This window comes from Malaclemys terrapin, chromosome 10 (genome assembly GCF_027887155.1).
Source record: "Malaclemys terrapin pileata isolate rMalTer1 chromosome 10, rMalTer1.hap1, whole genome shotgun sequence".
Lineage (NCBI taxonomy): Eukaryota > Metazoa > Chordata > Testudines > Emydidae > Malaclemys > Malaclemys terrapin.
In genome coordinates this window covers 36,506,471-36,526,883 of record NC_071514.1, presented here as the reverse complement: position 1 = coordinate 36,526,883, position 20,413 = coordinate 36,506,471, and the positions used below count along the sequence as shown (strand labels likewise).

Below are 20,413 nucleotides of genomic sequence, written 5' to 3'. Positions count from 1 at the left end.
ACATCTGAACAGACAGAATATTATAACTGAGTATACAGCATCCACTATTTTAGTTGCATCAGCTTACATTCTAGATCGCATAGTTCTCCCATTTAAGCTGTTCAGTGCAGAATTCACCTTGAGTGTTTTAGATGTTGTCATGGGGCCGGGGGATGTGAAGAGAGGACAGTGGGTTCATTGTATAACTAGAAAAGGGAATACAGAGGCAGAAGTACTTGCTGCTACTGGTGTACCGTGTACTATCTTATGGGCCCAGTCCTGCAATTTTTGTGAGTGTAATTCCATTGAAGTCAGTGGAAATCTTACTGCAGTCAGAATTTAGGATCAGAATGATGTTGTGCATGCAGCAGTTTAGAGTTAGAATTTTGCAATAAGTTGCATCTCTACAGTTGTAGTAGAGAGCAATAAGATCTTCAGTATGAATCTGCCAGTAAGTTACAACAGTAGAGGTAATTTCCTCTTTGTGCAGAAACTGGCTAGTTCGGACAATACTTCTGAGAATATTTCCTTTGAAGTTGAAATCTTACCATATGTATTCTGTAGATATGCACCACACTGATAATACACAGCGATTGTCTGACTTGTGTACTGTTCATAGTGAAGAATTTTATTTGGACTAGAGATATTACCTATTTAAAAATGGAAATGGTGTTACATAGGTTTCACAAAAGGGATCTTGGTTTTAATTTAATCTTTTCCTTACAAAATAAAGATAAAAATATTTACATGTGCACCCATTACTCCCAGCAGTCGAAATAGATGATCTATCTACCTGCCTAGTTAAGTAGCAAAATGGAAGAAAGTAATACATCTTGGAGTATAAAACCGTTCCTGTTCTTCTGAAGGAAGAAATCTCTGGATTATCTGCAAGTAGATAGCTGTTTGGATTTAACTGAATCTTAGGGCTTGTCTACACTGTCACTTTACAGTGCTGCAACTTTCTTGCTCAGCTGTGTGAAAAAACACCCCCCTGAGCGTAAGACGTTTCAGCGCTGTAAAGCGCCCGTGTAGATAGTGCACCAGCGCTGGGAGCTACACCCCTCGTGGAGGCGTGAGGTTTTTTTGTTTTTGTTTAGAGCGCCACAGCAGCTCTTTAACATTGCCAGCATAGACTAGCCCTTAGAGTATGTCTACACTGGCAAGTTTCTGCACCACAAATTATACCACTTTTATTAAAACACTGGAATTAAACCACTATTGCATGTTCACACTGTGCTCCTTGTGACGCTGAAGCGCATCCACATTAGCAGCTCTTGCAGTGGCGAAGAGAGCAGAGCATTGTGATAGCTATCCCACTGCAACTGGCCACAGGGTGCTCTGGGAAGGGTTTGCAATGCCTCATGGGGCAGGCACAACGTCACATGATGCAGGTTTCCCAATCCCATTGTTCCATGAGCATCTTACTACACTGCCAGCTGCTTTTCAATTGAAGTGGGTTGGGGGAATGTGAGAGTGTATTGGGGGGGGGGGGGGAGAGACACTGTTTTGGGGGACAGTGTGTCAGCATGCTGTCTTGTAAGTTCAGACCGTGGCAGGAAGCAATCAGTCCTGAGGCAGGGGGAGGGGGAAACCCCAACATCAGCCCGCACCTCCCTCCCTGGGTTCTCTGCACAGCGTGCGCGCGCACACACACCTGCCTCTGTTCAACAGCACAAGCATTCCACATTAATGGTTTGCTTTGTGTCCCGAAGCAGATCAGTACAGCTTGCAAGGGCTGTCAGAAATGATGCTTTGAAAGGGGAGGGGTGCATGTCTCCAGGGCAGCTAAGTTCAAAACAATGAGCAGAGCGGTCACTTGAGGCATTATGGGACAGCTTTGGAGGTCAATTACCGCGCAGAAAGCAATCAAGTGGCTGCACTGGCAATAGAGCGCTGGAGCCTCTGCACAAATAGCCTTATGACTCTCGTCGAGGTGGGGTTTTGGTTTTGTGTGTGTTTTTTGCAGTGCTGCAACTGAGTTTCTGCACTCAGTGGCTTGGCAGTGTATACACACCTGCAGTTTGAGCGCAAAAAACTGCTTTACTGCACAGAAACTTGCCAGTGTAGAGACACCCTTACTGTCAACAGTATTAGGAGTGGTGTATGACCAGTTACTTAGACAATCGGGCTAGTTCATGGGATTCATGTTTGGGAAGGGGGCACACAGGAGTGCAATGTTCACAACACGACCTCTCTTCTTCCCTTATTTCAGGGTAAGGCGGTTAGGTGGAGGTGAACTGACTCCAGTGTTTATTTAGCTTAGATGCCGATGACTTGGGGGTTAGACTGGGGTTCAGCCTTTCACCTAATCTAACCAATATCTAGACTAGGTAAAACACTGGAGTTAACTATGCACTAACCTCCACTTTCCCCAGTCTAGATATAGCCAATACTTCACCAGTCATCAGATACGTGTCTATATCTGTGGTCATACAGAAGGGCTGTTGAATTGACATTAGAAATGCTTGCTAAGGTACTCCTTATGAAATTATAACCACTTGTAGAGGATTGTGGTTTTTTTTTAATAAAAATTAACTGTTGGGATTTATGAAGAATTTGATGACCCTAATTTTTTTTTCTTTTTTTTAGGCCGCAGCAGGCATTCTGTGCTATGTGGGAGCCTATGTCTTCATAACATATGACGACTACGATCACTTCTTTGAAGATGTCTATACGCTTATTCCAGCAGTGGTTATAATAGCTGTGGGGACACTTCTCTTTATTATTGGACTTATTGGGTGCTGTGCCACAATCCGTGAAAGTCGCTGTGGGCTTGCCACTGTAAGTTGCTGTTTCACATGAATTTTTGAAGCTTTATTGTATGTTCTGATGTATATTTGGCCTTAGTGTTCCCTTTGAATGAGTAGAGCGTTACTGATGGTGTTAAAATGGGCACTCAAGTATGTTTGTTTTTTTTAGATATTTACTCAGGTAATCTTGTTTTACAATCTCAGTATCTTTTTCTTTACCTATTTTATCCTAAAATACTTCTCTTAATTTTTTGTGTTGGAACATATTAAAATCAGCCTTTTTTCCTACTAAAACTTTATACAAAATCCTTCCAATGTCCCTCTTCAGAATGATAATGATCTGCTTAAAGTAAAAAGATTAATACTGTGAATGTTTTTGATGGTACATTTGTATTCAATTATTTAAAATTTTTTTCTTGAAAACACATTCGTGCTTAAGAAAGCTGAAACTTAAAACTAAAATTATTGGATGGCACTGGTGATGGAATCTCACTACAAGTATTTTGTAGTGTAATATTAGGAATTGGGGCTGTGTTGTCCAAGCTGTACTTGTGTTTAAATTAGTACTTCAGTTTCTGTTGTCGCTGTATGCCATCTATTCACATATGTATTTGAGTAAAATAATAAAATATATGTATGGTACTAAGGTATTTAAAATTTTGTCACATAATAGATACGTGTCCTGTGGGCTGTAATACTTTGGTCCAGTTTTGGTTGGATTTCATCTGTGGGTGCTGGGTGGCGTTGGTGGCCTGTGATATACAGGAGTTCAGACTAGATCTAGTGGATAGATTATTTGGAAACGATCCACTCAGTTGACTATTTCTATAAATTGCTTGTTAAGTTCGTAACTTGCCTGGCAACTTTGATAAACCCGAAAGGCAGAGTTTAGGTTCTCAAAAGGCATGTCAGCAAAGCTATGTATTATATAAATATTTTGGATTGTATTTAACAGTTTGTGATCATCCTCCTCTTGGTTTTCATCACTGAAGTTGTGGTGGTAGTTCTGGGATACATCTACAGAGCAAAGGTAATAAAAACTGTCTTCTAAAGTTCAATAAATGTTGTAGATTGTGACCACAACCTGCTGGGGGAGGGGGAGAACTTCCCATTTTTACTGCAGGTATACTTACGTTTGGGATTTTCTAAAACTGCTATTGGGTATTGTAAAGATGTTTTGATTCTCTACGTTGTATAAGATCAAAGAAAGGTGCAGGCCTAAATGATAGCAAAGATTGGAAAAAAATTAAACCTATATTGAAACAGATCTCTTCAGAGGTCTGGAAGTAAGTAGCTTAAAATAATGTTATGGGGTACTCCAAACTTGGATGAAAGATGGCTAATTACTTAATAATAATAAAAAACCTGATAACTCACTTGCTATTTAATTTTATTCTGGCTTTACAACAGGGCTACAATTTTTTTGAAAGAGGTAGTGTAGGAATAATTTATATACAATTCAGCCTGATGTTTAGTAGGATTTTGTCACTGAAGAGTGAGGTGAAAAGCGGATACACAGTAAATAGAGTTATGCCATAATTGGCATGTCTCTGTTTGCCAAGCATTCTATTGTTTTTAAAAGCATTTTGAATCGGTGTGCAGCATAGGTTGCACTGCATTTGGATATGTTGTATGTCGATGCTTACCCAACTTAATATCTCGTGTTTTTTTTTTTTTTTTTTGTTGCTCTTCAAGGTGTCTTAAAGTAAGCAGCCCAAATGGACTGGGTACTTACTGCAACACCCCACCCCCAAAGCCCCCTTTTGGGTCAGGACCCCTGCAGTCACAACACCCATGTAATTTCAGATGTAAACATCTGAAAATGTGAAATTGACTAATTTTCAAATCCTGTGGCTGTAAAATTGACTAGAATGGACTGTGAATTTGGTCGGGCTCTGTAGGTTGAAATCGACACCTTGACTAGCCATTAAAAGTAAAATAGGAAGACACTGCAGTTCCTGAAACTACCTAAACAATGAGCAGCTGTGTTCTACATCAGCAGTAGCTTCAGAGTAGTTTTTAGGGGTAGTTCCAAACAAAGTACAATGCAGTACTCTAGTCTAAAGATCAAAGGTATGGATTACTGTGCTCAGGTCTGGGTTGAGCCTCAGCCAGCTCATTCTCTTCCAAATCCCAGTCTCTAAGAACTGGGAAAACACAACCCACATCATTCAGATCAGATGAAAATGAGACACAGACCTACCTGTCTGCTGCCTGTTTATGACCCTGGAAGCCAAATATATTTCTCACTGTTGTCTCACATGACTTTAGACAGAAAGGGCAACAAAACAGAGCCTAGATATCTGGTAGAAAAGAAGTTTCCCCAAACAACCCTCTACTATTTCTGGTGGGGGGGCAGGTGGGGAGAGGAGGAGTGAAATCATTCTAGACTAGTAATGTTCTGCTAGCCAATAGCTGGAAAACACACTAACAGCCATACAGTCTTGTTATCAAAGGCTGCTGAAGGATCTGAAAGTATCAACATATACCTGATCATTGTTTGCTGCCAGGAGGAGTTAATCAGCAAAGACCAGAGCTGTGTACATCTTGTATTCAGAACAAGAGAGTGAACAGGCATTGTGGACTTCCAAATGGAGGCATAACTAACCTTTGGTGCATTTGAAACTTTCCTACATCCTTCTGTTAGTGATGAGGCCTGGGTCCAATTTGCACACTTCTCCATGCATTCCTCCATGACAGCAGCCAGCCCATTTCAGGTCTCTTTAGTTTTGTCTACTAAATGAGAAGAAATTTCCTCTTGAAAGATTAATTTCCATATGGAGGTAGCTGGGATTAATCAGTCTGTCAGTCAATTGAACAGTTCCAGACTTGTCTTCTGGACAGAGTAGTGGAGGCTTTCTTCACCTCAGGCACAGGATTTTAAAAACTCGGTCAGTTGGAGTTCAAGTCTTCTGCCATCTGTACTAAACCTCTGCCCTGTGCTGTTCATCTGTATGGGCTGTTTCACACACAAATGTGCACCAAAATAACAAAGGTTGAATTGACACCAATTTAGCTATTTTGGGGGCAAATTTATGCATGGACACTCTTATTTCAGAGTAAAATTGACTAAATGAACTCTAAGGTCAGTAACAAATTTAGCATACACCCATTTTAGCCAACTTTATTCCAAAATAGACTGGCACCAAAATAAATTGATTTCAGTGTACATCGGTTTACTTTCCTGATATAAATTATAAGCATCTAGTTGAGAACTATATATGTTTAGTTAGTTCTTGATGTCTTTAGAATAGTAGCAATTACTTTTACATTGTGTGAAGCAAGTTAACAGCTCTATAATTCAGTTAGTATTGATTACCATTCACGTTAAACTTTTTAAGAGTATCCTTGTCACATGTAATTGTTACTTAAAATACAGGTTACTTGATTCTGCACTCTAGGAAGATTTCTCTTCCCCCCCCCCCCTTCAAAAAAAATGAGAATACCAGCTTTTTCAAAGGGAAACAGGTGTTGGTTGCTCAAGGCACCATTTCAAGTGTCAACAGCATTGTTATTATCTGCAATGGGGCTGGTAGCTATTCCTCACCCAGTAAGTGTTGTGTACGGTGTGCTGCCACCACCTTCTCACATGAACAGTAGATGGTCAGACAAGGAAAGTGGTGCTGTGTGGCTGACCCTAGTGGGGGGAAAATTTGATTACTATTATAGTAAATCCCCAAACAGGTTTAATCTTTGAGGATTTCCTCCCAAACATCCGTGCTTACTCTCCAATCAGTGTGACTGCACCAGTGCTGTGCAGGGCAGAAAGAGCTAGGAAATGGGCAGAGTTAAGAGAGATGCCAGTTGGCTATCCTGAGCCAAATCCTACCCTTAGTTACTCCTTTAACAACAAACGGTTGTAACTGATGCCAGATCTTTGCCCCTCTAAGTTTTACTGTCCTGATTCAGTGGTCTAGGACAGAAGATTTCTGGCGCTGAGCATGATGATTGTCACCACGCTATAACTCTTGGTCCTTTCAAGAACATGCCCAATGATCTATCCTGTGCTCCGTATCCAATTAACTTCAAATTCCTCACGTTTGCCTTTGGCCCAAACCTAACTTACAGGTTGGAGGCTATTTCCTCAGTTGTTGGTATTTTTGAAAGAGTGGGGTAGCAAAATTCATGCTTCTAAAGGAAGCTCATTTGCAAACTTAAGTCTGTAGTTGGTGTAGCCTCAACCCCATAATAAATGCAATGAAAGAGGGGAAAGTGATGTCTCAGCACAGAAATATAAACTGTAAATTTCTAAAATACTGTATAGATGTCCTGAAGCAGCTTAAGGCCCCAAATTCTGTGTAAGGTAGTTTATTCATCCTAACTTTCTGTGCAGAGTATTCTTAATTGTAGCTCTTAACTGTTAGGATTAAATTAGTATTTGGTTTGTATTTTGTACAATCAGAATTCCAAAAGAGAAACCATTTCTCCAAAATACGGTGATCTGTAAAACACAATAATTAAGACTCAACTAATCGGGTGCCTAGGCTTACTCAATTATTTACAGCTGAAAACAGGACTGTGCTGCCCAGAGTTGTACTACTTGTACCAATAGTTTGAAAGTGCACTAATGTTTGCTTTATAGGTGGAGGATGAAGTTGATCACAGCATTCAGAAAGTGTATGATGCATACAGTGGGACAAACCCTGATGCTGCCACTCGCGCTATTGATTATGTACAGAGACAGGTGAGAGCCAACATAATGGAAAGTTTATTGTAATTGTAGATCTCATGAAGTCCATATTCTATTGCTCTGGGGTTTGTTAGATGCTGTCCACAACTTTGATCAAGATTATAAGCAGTAGCTTGGTCACTATATAAACAGAGTTAAACCTACAAGTACCCATGACACTTAACTGTTTAGCTGTTTCAAGAGACCTAGGCTGTCACATAACTATCCTTCTGTAACCACTTCAATGTGCTTTTTGTCTCCCTTCAATATTTCTCTGCAATAGGACATCCCAGAGTACACTGCCCCATCTGCTGCTTGCTCACTATAAAGATGCGGACACAAATGCAGTTGTAGTGGCGTAAAAGCTATTTGATTGATTTGAAGGGCCCTGATTGGCTTTATTTTATCTGTGGCAGGGGATTTTTTGGCAGAAACAATCTCACTAAGTTTAGACAAGATCCAGTGGCTTCTGGCGTTTTTTACCATTATAAATTTTTAAAAACTAGCCTACAGAGTTCTCTACATTAGAACTCCAATCTGTGCATTTGAACAAACGGTATCACTGGTGGGAGGTCTTGGGTTGTTGTTTTTCCCCCTGAAATTCCCTAGTGAAGGGAAAGTTGAGACTTGTAATTCACCACTGATGAAACTCCACTGCTGGAAATCTCACAGGGGCTTTTCCTGTCTACACTGTAGCCTCAAGTCCAATTTTTCTTCAAACTCTTTAAGAAGTTTTGAACAGACTTACAAATTCTTGTCACGGAGATATTGGCGACAAAACAATACTAATTACAACAATCGTTTTTCTATATTTATTTATTTATTTATTTTTAAAAGGAGATTTGAGATTACTTTGACCATGTTAGGGCTAGTCTACACTGGCAATGTTAAAGCGCTGCCGCAGCAGCACTTCTACGTGCCTTGTGTGGTCGCGGCACAGCTCTGGGAGAGAGCTCTCCCTGCGCTCTTAAAAAAAAAACAAAAAAAACCACCTCAACGATGGGCATAGCTCCCAGCACTGGGGCACTGTTTACACTGGCGCTTTACAGCGCTGCAACTTGCTGTGCTCAGGGGGGTGTTTTTCACATCCCTGAGTGCAAAAGTTGCATTGCTGTTAATTGCCAGTGTAGACAAGCCCTTAAAGTTAGCATCTGTACACTACCTCTGACATGCTGTTTCTGGTGGGTTGTGTAGTGTGTGTGTCTGTGTGTGTGTGTGTGTTTTTTTAAGTGAAATCTGACTACACATTTAACAAACCAGGCATGTCTGTCAAACTGTAACTTCCAACTTTTTTGAATAGGTGTGCTTGTTTTTTGCAGGTGGGTTGACTGAGTATTGAATAAATGGTAATTAGATATTTAAGTATCTCTTTGCTCTCTATTTTGATGGGTGCACAATTGACACATTAGTTTTTCAATAACTTCTTGTTTGTTTTTTAACCCTTCCCCTTGGACTATCCATACCTTCGCTAACAGATGAGATCAATTCTTCATTTCCTTTTGTGTGATCATTTGTGCTAGGAAGCCCCAGGAAGATCACCAAAGGATCATTTGGTGATAAATATCCAATATTTATTTGTTATATTGGGTTACAGATTGTATCCCAATACTCTGATGCCTGGACATGTCTACCATATATGCATAAAATCTCCTCTCACCACAATTTCTCCAGTACTTTTTCCCCTTCAATGTATGTACATATTTTAACCTATTGGAAGAGTGATTGTTGAAACAGTATTAAAGACATTTTATTTTCTCATGTTACACCTTGAGGTTACTGGTCCTCCTTTCCAGATCATATCCCATTCATCTGGGATAATTTGTCCAGATCCTGTTCCCAGGTGTCATATATGGACACTTTTTTGTTAGGGAAAACTATCTGCAAAAATTATTATAAATTAGCTATTTTTTTAACTGAACGGATGCCATTGCTTCTATTAAAATTAGCTTTCTGTATACAACTGTCGTAGGAAGTTGAGAAACATAATGCCTAACTTGAAAGTACTGGTACTACGGGAGTTAGTTATTTATGATCTCTAATTTAGAAAAGGTTACTGAATAACGTCAACCCTATGCATTCCATGGTTCTTCCAATTTTTAAAACTCTGTGGTTCACAATTTGGATTAGGATCTGGATTATTTGCAATAAATGTCATTGGCAAGGGGAAAAGTTACCTTATCTCTAGTTCTGTCCCAAACCCATAGCAAAGGATATGCTAGAGGATGTTTGTAAATTTCTGAAGGCTCTGATTTTTTTTATTAATCCAGAGTAACTCAACAATATTTACACTGCCACAATTTTCTTGTTCAATAAAGACCCATTGTTTGGATGTGTTTAGAGTGCCCCAATCCACTACTGCTTTGAGCTGGCTGGCTTGCTAGTACCATGTAATATTTGGTATAGCGAGTCTCCATGTTTAATGGGTTTGTACAAATATCTGCACTCACTCTTGGTCTTCTTTTTATTCTGTGTAAATTCTAACAGCATCCTCTGTGTTCCTGCTAGGATTTTATCTGGGATAATTACAGAATAATTGTGAAATAAGGAAGATCTCCTTGGCAAAAGGTTCATTTTTGACTGCAGCTGTTCTTCCTGGCCAAGAAATTTGCATTCTTCCCCCAGCTCTCCAGTGGTTCTCTCCCTCCTCCCCCCCCCCCCCCCCCCCCGGGCCACTTGCTTAAGTAGTGGTTTGATGCTCTAAATAATAGAGCTCTTCTAGGTTGTTTGAGATATGAATTCCCATTTATCTTACAACATTTGTTGCCCATTGATACCCAAATGTTTTCTAAAATAATGGCTTCTCTGTGTCTGGCAAACTTAGAGCTAACATTTCGGATTTGGCATAATTTCTCCTGGCCTTAAACTCTGAGATTAACTCCCACATGTCAGCTTCAGTGGGTATTTGATTTTCTTCAGCCTTGACATTTCTACCTGACTTGGCTGTCATGTGTTCACTTGGAATCTGAAAGTCTTCCCTATACTGTGAGTCCAAAACACTCTTCTTCTTAGTGAGGTTTTTTAAATTTTGGATTTTTTTTAAGAGAATCCATTCTCTGCAGCCTTGTTCTCCAAAGTGTGCATGGGCGGGGGTGGGGTTGTGGAGTTTAGTAGATTTCTGGGGGCTGAAGGAAGCAAATCATCATCCCCTTAGGGCTCAGGCTTAAGGCTGCTATTTTAGTCCGTCCCAATTTTAATGTAGTACTGTACTGCATTGGTTTAGATTTGGTTCACATTTTGAAGGCTTTCTTCACACCCATGAGGGCTAGAAACATACTTGTTTAAAATGAGAGATTAAATTCTGAAGCACACTTTCATAGCAAGAAGTAGACTCTGTAGTCGGTTCTGTAGCCATTTGAGCACAGGAAATGGCTCCAGGCCTCCACTTGTCTGAAGAAAAGCCTAATGGAATAGGGCTTTTCTTAAACTTATAAGGAGTCCCAGATTTTTATGAGATGGAGAGCATAGAAAACTCAGTGTTAAACATTTAGCATCCAGAGATAGAATTCTAACAGTATTTCATAGCTAGTTTTCAGGATCTGCACCATAAAACTAGTTTGAAGTTGAAAGTAATACTAGTAACATTCAATCTGTAGTTTCAATTTTTGGCAAAACATTTGTCATGCTAAGGGGCAAGTGACAAGACCTACTCTAATGTTCAATATTTAAATAACACAGGCAGCCTCTTCTAATACATCTTTGTGCATGGGATTGTAATTAGTTAATGCATATTCTTAATTATTGTCCCTTTACTAATAACCTTTGATATACATGGTGGCCTTTTCTCTGTTTTTCTGCAGCTGCGCTGTTGTGGGATCCACAACTATTCAGACTGGGAGAACACTAAGTGGTTCAAAGAAACTAAAAATAACAGTGTACCCCTCAGCTGCTGCAAAGCAACCAGCACCAATTGTACTGGCAGTTTGACCCACCCAATGGACCTTTATTCTGAGGTAAGCTAGGCCTGTGAATTCAGTTTTAGTATGTACAAAGCTGACAGTCATTTAAATTTACCTGTTTTGATGGCCAGTGAAGAGGTTTGGGGTATATTTCATATATCAGGGATCTGATCTGGAGTCTGATAAATAACTTATTTTGCTCTTCTCAGTCTCAGTCGGCTTGCCCATCCTAAAAGCTAGCCTTCAAATTCCTTGTTTTTTCTTGAGTTTAAAGCCGTTAGCACTATACTTTAATTTTCTGTCCATGCTGCTTGCTGCCTTTGACATTTATTTCAGTTTATTAGTGGATATATAAGCAAAGCTTCTATGCAAATTTATGACCAGGCTGAATACTTCCTAAATGCTACTGCTTGCTTGTTTCAGGGGTGTGAGGCCCTAGTTGTAAAGAAGCTACAAGAAATCATGATGTATGTTATCTGGGCAGCTCTGGCATTTGCTGCCATTCAGGTGAGATTTCAAAACATTTACTCTTTTTAGCTGATAATCTTTCATATAAAAATGAAACTCTGGACTGTAATCCCAGGTTACCATGCAAATGCACCAGTCTTCAACAATTTTAGTTTTTTTTTATTTTGACTTTGAGTTCCATTGACCCAAGTGTCAAATAACCAAATATTTTAAATTGATGACTTGTGGTTATTTCTAAATTGTTCAGCGCCTTCATTTTTGCTGGAATGTGTCTCGCCTCCATTTTATACAAGATCTCCAATATAAATGACCAATGTATCTGAACATATCTGACATTCATGCTGAGCAAATACTTTCATGGATACACTTAATGGTGGTTAACATTTAAATAGTTACAAATTCTTCAATTTACAACTCCCTTCAAACAAATAGGGGCAGTTCATTCTAATGCTGCTATCAGGAAATAAATCAACTAAATCATAGTATCTTAGAGCAACCTAAAAATATAGCCAGATTTTTTTGATCGCTAACTATTACCATGACCCTTTGGAAAGGGGCATTGCACTGTGCTCTGAAGGTCTGATTCAACTACTGGGCCATCAGGGGAAGTGAAGTCCTGAGTTGAGGACCCTCCAATAAGAATTCTCTGTACACAAATCTAAGGCATTAGCTCAAGCATCACAGCTGATAATTAACTGAAGTTCAGTTAGTGCCTTGATTGTCATAGTGAACATCTTTGTAACACTGCACTTATGTAGTGTATTCTGTTCTTCGTGATAAGTTAAATTCCTTAATGAGCAGGTGCAATGTGGCCAACTTACAGATGCTGTGAATACCTTAACTTTGAATCTTGTAAAATTAAAACATGTTAACTAGGTTCCCTAGATAGATATTAAGATGAATATTAAAATATTTAATTCTCTAAGTAAATGGACTTTGAAAAAGTGTTCTGACACTTACTCTTAAATGTGCCTGTATGTCCAGAATTCTGCTGCTTTGTTCATTAGTTTAGGCAATTAATACATCTAAAAAATCAAAGCATTCATCAGGTGTTTTCTGATGTAGCAGTGGCATTACAGTCCCCAGTGAAAACTATACTGTGCATGCTGAGTGCTAAGTGTTCTTTTTAAAAGCTAACTAAATAATCCCCAGCCTTTTGCAGCAGAAAACTTTAACTGGTATAACACTTTCTGCCTTCAGAAAAGTCAAAACAGGTGAATAAAGTTATTAAACTTTCATAACTTAGCGTTTGGACTGAAATTTGTCTAAAGGTGACTTTTTGCCAGTGTTCAGCACCTGAAAATGCATCCAGTAATAGAACTCCATCTAAGTGCTAAGATAAACTTATAAAACAGATAAATCTGCATATAGCTGCTGTGCATTCAATGGGGTTTCATTGTCTTGAGCTGACTTATTTCAGATTTATGAAATGCTAATTTTTTTGCTTTTGGATAATCTGGTTATTCCAATCCTTTGGAGGAAGGTTTAGATCTTTTGTTAAAGTAATGCATTTTGCCTTGGTGTTTGAAAAAAGTGCTCTGTCTTATACCCATCTTGCACTATGCAGTATTATGACATTCCTACGGGGAGAGGTTTTTTCCTTGTGTAAACTTAATGTATTTGAAGTCATATTCTTAAATTAAAAGTGCTTCTGAGTTGCTTGCTAGAATTAACTATCTTGCTCAAGAGAGATACTCTTGCAGTATGGGAACCTAATGCTGGTTGAAAACTTCCATCCTTCTGGCATCAGAATTATTTAACTGTAAATATTAAAACCTATTTTAACTAAATCAGTGTTAGAGCAGAAGCAGTTATAATAGCGGTGAGCAGTTGGTGCTTAGAGATAATTCAATATTTAGGAATAGTTCTGATTACTCTGGAAAAGTGCTCTTGAATATTCAGCTGTTGAGATGGAAATTGTAACAAGCTGTGCTGCTTTTCTATAAAGCAAGGTAGCTGCCTCTAATAGGATCAGAAATGGAAGTTTTAGTTGAGAGCTTTCAGCATCTTAACTGTCACTTCTATGCTTTATCAATCTTCAGTATACCCTATTTACTCAAATATGTCACACCACTTGTTCTTTGCAGCCTTTTGTGCAGTGTCTTGATATCCTAGTTTCAGTTGTTAGTTTATTGATGTTTCTTAGTATTCCATTTTTGTTGTTGCCAGGTACGGAGTTCAATGTTTAGCAACCATAGTTGACTTTTCTTGTCTGAGCTTAAGGTAGAATTCCCTCCCGCTCCCCCCTTAAGAAACATGTAGGGGAAAAGTTTATGAAGCTGTGTCCTAATTTCCAAAATGAGCTATATTTCTTATTTTGGAGTCTGAGGTGTGAAGAGATGCCCACCCTTCCCTTCCCCCCCCCCCCCCCCATGCACTTATTGAAGTGGTTATTAAAGCACTGTTAAAAATCCTAGCTCCTCAGCATGGGGCTATAAACCCATGCCACTCTTTCAGTCATGGATGTGTGTGCCTGTCAGTGTCCCACTGGCTTGTCAGTTGTAAGTAACCATGCTCATTGTGTAGTCTCTGCATTTTGGGTGGCACTTGCTTTGTGGTGCCACATGGCAGTACTCTAGCTATCAGCAGGGAGAGTCCAAATTATGTCTGCAGCAAAGGCTATGTAAACACTTTGCAAAAAAAAAAAAAAAAAAATAAGGAAACATCAAAGGAGGTTTTCTGCCCTTGCCAAGATATTGACGTAAGTTGTTTGAAATGTTTTCATATAGAACTGAAACAAACCATGCAACACCCATTAAGAAAATAGATTATAAGATCTTAAACACATAGCTCTGGTGTTCGGTAAACAGTTTCTGTTATTAGACACCTCTGACGTTTCTGTTTAGCCCTGACTGCAATAGGAACTATTGACCTTATTAAATGTTACATCATCTAATTGGTTTTGTTGTTAAGGTTTCAGTATTAAATAAGACATTGGTTTAATCTAATTTTTGATATAGTCAAACTCTACTTTACTTTACTTTCCTTTAAGCCTAGTCCTAACTGGCTTTACTTTATTAAGTAAACCTCCAGTAGACCATTGTAAAGCTGTAGCATGTAGTGTGGCCATGATTCTGTGTAATGCATATAAATGTAATTTCAGTACATACTTGTGCATATGGCACAGCAAGACTGTATAAAAATTAATTGAAACATGGACAAGAATGTAACCTTGAACAAATGGGCTTTGACCTACTAAATGTGAATTAGAGCGGCAGTGATCTTCTCCATTCATTAAAATTTCTGATCAAGGCTTTAAGAATGCACACAGACCCCATTATGACCTCATTCTGTTGTGTTTGTAATAGACAGTAAGAATAATGCTTCTGGCAGCTCTGCTTACAGCAACTCTGTATTGTCACTGTAACCGAAAAGTTTTTAACTTGTTTCCCCACCTTAGCAAACTCAGTTTTGATTTGTTTTAAAACGAAAAGACTGAGGCAATGAAAGGTTACTTACATTTTTTGTTAAAAATAGCCCTTCTTCCTGGGAGCTGGTATTTCCTGATATTGAGCTAATACAGAACATTTTAATAACAGAAACTGTAGACCCACCAGAGTTTAAAGAGAAGTTGATGTGTGACAGCTCCACTAAAGTGGTAAGAGAAGGATAAAGAAAAGTGGTAGCACAAGTTTTCTTTGATATCCTTTACAAATTCTGCACAAGAAGTCATTCTGCATCACCAATGGGTATAATCTCGTCATTTTATAACTTTTATCTCTAAAGAAAGTGTCTAGCTCTAGAGACTTTTTTTTTTCTTTAACAAGACACTTAGCTTAGATGTCATAAGGAACTGGGAATGAAGGGGCAAGAAAACAGTGTGCTTGTGCTGCCAGAACCTATACTGTCTGATTAACTTGTGTTAAACTTCAATTGAAGGAATGCCATCAAGTTTTCATGTAACTTTTAAGATGGATCAAATTTGGGTGTTTGTTCTGCAAAGAAAGAAAATGAAATTAATTTAGTACTTGAACTAAAGATTGAGACTTTGGTAAAGTCTTTTTCGTACTAAGTTATGACTCTTTAGAGTCATTGCTGAGTGACAGAGTAATATAAAAAGGACAATCTTAGGCTAAAAATGTGTATTTTAAAAAATCAGTAAGACTCTTCCATTGATTTCAAGATTTTAGAACCTTTCTCTGTTAAACTTAGCACCATTTCAGTCTTCAGTAAAATGAGTTTGTGCTGTTGCACAGTTACTATTTCTGAGAGGTTGGAGCAAAAACTGTTGGTGGTTCTACAACAAACATAAAAGCTGCTTTTTCTTTAAAATCTTTATCAGTTGCTTGGATTCTCTCCTATCTGAGGGGTTCCAGTAAAGCCACCACTTTGTTAATCCGTTAGGGTGGTGGTATAAGCTTCTGAGAGGCAGAGTGTAGGATCAGAGTTAATAGATTTAGGGTCACTTTTCTTTTAAAAAGTCCATTTGAAGTAGTGTTCAGACTTCCAGTCACTGGCTGGATCCTTTTGTCTGTGAGCATTCAAAGGTCTCAGCCATGTTGAAAGTGTGGGCTGGTCTCCTGTAAACGGCAAGCAAGCTGAAAGGGGCAAATTCATCTAAATTCATGGGTTTTGTACATATATTCCTGATTAGCTGGGAGGCAATTTTTCTTAATAGCTTATTTTATATGGTTTGTTCAGTGGACCAGTGGTGTCATCAAAGGTGGGAGCTTTCTCTTAAAGTATTCCTGAGCAAGTTCTACTTCCTAAGACTTGCTTGACATATTAAGAAATAAACCCAGGTTTTTAATAAACTGCAGAGTGACCAAACGGAGCTAGTGTATGGTCAGCTAACATTGTGCATGTAAATTACAAAATGGCTGACATTAGGAAGTAGATACTGTGTAGTTCAAATTACAATGGGCAAGCTAAGAAAACACACTTATCCTCCATGATCAGATCTAAGTGCTTTGATGGAGGGAGGTGTGAAGATACAGCTTTCAAAAAAACAGATATTAACTTGTGTTGAAGATAAGCTTTATTGGTCCAAGATGTAAGTACTAACTACAGTGAAGGTAGAGATCAATATTTTGGTGAACGTTAAGATTTTTAACACTAACCAAGGTTCTCTTGATGAATAGGTAGTATCAATACTTTCAAGGTCTTTATTTTAAACAAAACAAAACACCAAACATGGAAATCTTTTCTTCTGCCAAAAATTTCAACAGCGTGTTTTCCTTTGGAGACTGATGTTCTAACAGCTGATGCACTTGGAAGTCCCTCAAACTGTTCTATGAAATAATTGGCTGCATCCCATTGAATGCATGTAGAATCTGTCACATTGTTCTAGACCTGACTTGACCCAACAATAGATAATTTGACTACCTTCACCCAGTCATAAGCTACGATTAGTTTTATATGTAATGGTTATAAACGTTATGGAATTCCTTGCACTACGCTATTGTTTGAAATATGGTTAGTGAAATGGGTTGGCTTTTAATGACCTGTCAGTCAGGAATATTTATGGCAATGTTGGTATTGCCAGTGATTGAAGACTAATTCACACCTACATTTTATTAATTTTGAATTGAACCGTGATAACTTAACTAAATTTAATACGTAACACAAACTTTCGCATTGATTTGTGCTAACATCACTTAATGTTACTGAGTTTCAGTGTGCAAGTGTACATTCCTGGACACACACACATTTAGTACATGACTTTAATCGTTTCAAATAACTGTCAAACTATTACCCAACAGTGTGTTTCCTTGGTCAGTAAATAATGCAAATCTTAGAGGTGTGAATTTCCCTATTCAATGAAACCCAGTGGCAACATACATTCAGAATCTTCTTGATTTGTGCTGATGTATTGCTGTGCCTGCAGGCCTATTTTCCATTAAACTTGAAGAAGCAAGGCCAAATTTCAGCATGACTTGACTGAGTTGCAATGTTCCATTCACTTTCAGTCCAAGATTTATGAAGGAACCTACTGAATTTCTATAAATGTCACTCTGTAGGTAGATATCAAGTTATGTAAGAGAGCTGCTGTCTGTGTGTGTGGCCTCTTTGGGAAGTACATATCTGTTCAGACTTCTTCCTTTATTCAGCCTTATGAATGAATCTAAACAATAACTTAACTGGCAACCTTTTCATAAGGCATCATAAAAGGGTAAAGTCCGACACTGTCGACTTGGTTGCAAAGCAGTTCAGCCTTCTCATTGATGTCTTCCTCAAGCATTTAACTTTTTTGTAAAGTACTTTGTTACTTACAGCCATGAATACATTAATCTCAGATTAACATCCTATGTACATTTATATGCTAATTAGCTGAACCCCCAGGTTTCTGGCAAGCTGCCAGAGTGGCCCTTAGAGCAGCTGTGCACTAACCTTTGCAGCGCTAACTGGATTTTAAAAGGTGAAGACTGCAACCATGCACACACTCTGCCCAAATTGGGCACATGAGCAAAGAAGATTCCAGCTATACCATGTCCTTTTTTTTTTAAACAAAGAAGTCAAATTCTGTTAACTTAAAGTACAGCCTGATTTTGTACATTCTGGATTACAGTAATTTACACATCAGTCATCAGATAGTATGGTTCTAATTTCCCCTTTTGAAATGTTAAACTTCTGGCACTTGAATATTTCTTCTGTGGCAATTGAATGTTAAACCACTTCACCTTGATTTCAGTCTTTCTTATCCACTAATAAAGTTTCCACCCTTTTTAAATTAGTCTTGATTTACATCTGTTTGCATAATAGAGGCAGAATACAACAAATGATTTGACCAAGGAATAGCCTAATGAAAGATACTCTTATAAAGTGATTTTTTTGGTAAGGATTAGTTTGGAGCTTAATTTTGTATAGTAGCTGGTAAAGCTTTTCAAAAGTCATCTTATTTTGCCTTTCAAATTACTGTACATCAAGCCTGAAGTGTGATTGAAATATACTGGCAACTAGCCAGTGATTGGTTTCTGGACATTAATCTCTTACAAGTATCTCCTGTGTACTCAGTTTTGTTTTTCTTTTTTCCATAGCTGCTGGGCATGCTGTGTGCCTGTATAGTGTTGTGTAGGAGGAGCCGGGATCCTGCTTATGAGCTTCTTGTCACTGGAGGAACCTACGCATAGAAGTTAATGCAAACCTAAGCTTGAATCTCTTATTTACTTGGAAGGTGAATGGGCCTGGTCTACTGCAGTAGTTTTCCTGCCTATGTAGACTTAGCTAAAACACACCCTGCACAGATGAGGACAGCTGTAATGTACACTGGTGATGAGCAAAGCAACTTGGCTTTCCACATACCCATATACTTACCTGTGACTCACTATTTTAGCCAGCTATTCATGTATCTAAATATGTTTTAGTATACTAGCAAACTTTCTAATTTCAGAACCATTTGCAGATCAAGATTAATTTGGTTGACATGAAAGTTAAAGGAAGTGTGCCTAATTTGGTAGATTACCTCTAAGCATTAATTCACTGATTCTTACATATATATGGAATCCTTTAAATCTTCACTATGTGGAACTTTTTTTGGCCAAAGTTGTACAAAGGAAGTCTGCTGTATTTAATTTGAGATGGTAAATATATTAATTCTTACCTCTCACCAGTGTCGGTTTTTTTAAAAACATAGGTGAAGTCCAGTAAACTTTAAAGATAAATTGTAGGAAATGACTACTAACCAAAATAATTTTAGAATCACAAGCGTGCATCTTTGATCTTCTCAAATTCAGAGATTCAATCTTTCAAACTTTAGTGTTTTAAAATAAAGCTGGCTTTTCAGGAGCAAAATGTATGCACTACTGTTCTATAATGAATTTTCATTTTTTCTATGAAGAGCTGTTTTATGTGTTGAGTGAACTGTTCTATTGTAGATCTTAAGTTGGTTTGGAAATACTGTAGCCATGTAGGGTAGCAAAATAGTATGTGAAAGTGATCTCAACTGTAAATAATAAACCTGATTAAATAAAATCTCTGTATATCCTCCCTCAAAACGTACCTGCTTGTATTGCATTTTTTTTAAAGATTTCAGCACATCCAGCCTCTTTTGCTACAGCTCTCTAATGTGAAAGCATCTGTTTTATCGACAGATCTGTATTTTCTGATGTCTGATGCACCATTCTCTGGATAAATGGTAGGCCACTTACGGGTTGTGAATGCTTGAACATGATTCACCAAAGATCTAGTACTTCAAAGAGGGTGGTAACAGTTATCACTCCCTTTGGAGAGAAGCTTTACAAGCACCCCTCAATGGGAAATTACAATCCGCTATGGGTAATGCACGAAAGTTGCATTTTCAAAACTGATTTAGTCACTTAAGAGCCTAGTTCCAAAGTCAGTTTTGAAAATGCAACTTAAGCATTTTTGAACATTTTACCCGTTCTATTCGGAGCACTTACTTCCCCCATTCACCTTACTGCTCTCACAATCTTGCTTCCCCATCCCCCACTAGGTGGTGCTGCAGAGGCTCTGTAATAATTCTGTAACAGGCAGTGCTCTAGAGCAGGGGTGGACAAACTTTTTGGCCCGAGGGCCACATCTGGGTTGGGAAATTGCATGCAGGGCCATGAATGTAGGGCTGGGGCAGGGAGTGGGAGGGGGTGCAGGAAGGGGCTCAGGGCAAGGGGATAGGGTGGAGATGGGGCTCAGGGGAGGGGGTGCAGGGAAGGGTGCAGAGTGCAGGAGGGGGGCTCAGCAGGGGGTTGGGGTGC

At 38.7% G+C, this 20,413-nt stretch overlaps 1 protein-coding gene across 1 annotated transcript in view; it reads left to right on the top strand.

Annotated features, from left to right (window-relative positions):
- The window catches only part of TSPAN3 (tetraspanin 3), a 33,071-nt gene extending 13,371 nt beyond the window's left edge, over positions 1-19,700 (top strand). Inside the window, exons 2-7 of the mRNA XM_054041817.1 lie at positions 2,569-2,760; positions 3,685-3,759; positions 7,312-7,413; positions 11,196-11,348; positions 11,718-11,801; positions 18,740-19,700. Of these exons, the coding sequence (XP_053897792.1) occupies positions 2,569-2,760; positions 3,685-3,759; positions 7,312-7,413; positions 11,196-11,348; positions 11,718-11,801; positions 18,740-18,832 (699 nt within the window). The 3' untranslated portion in view covers positions 18,833-19,700. The remainder of the gene's footprint in view (positions 1-2,568; positions 2,761-3,684; positions 3,760-7,311; positions 7,414-11,195; positions 11,349-11,717; positions 11,802-18,739) is intronic.
- Positions 19,701-20,413: the final 713 nt, after the last annotated feature.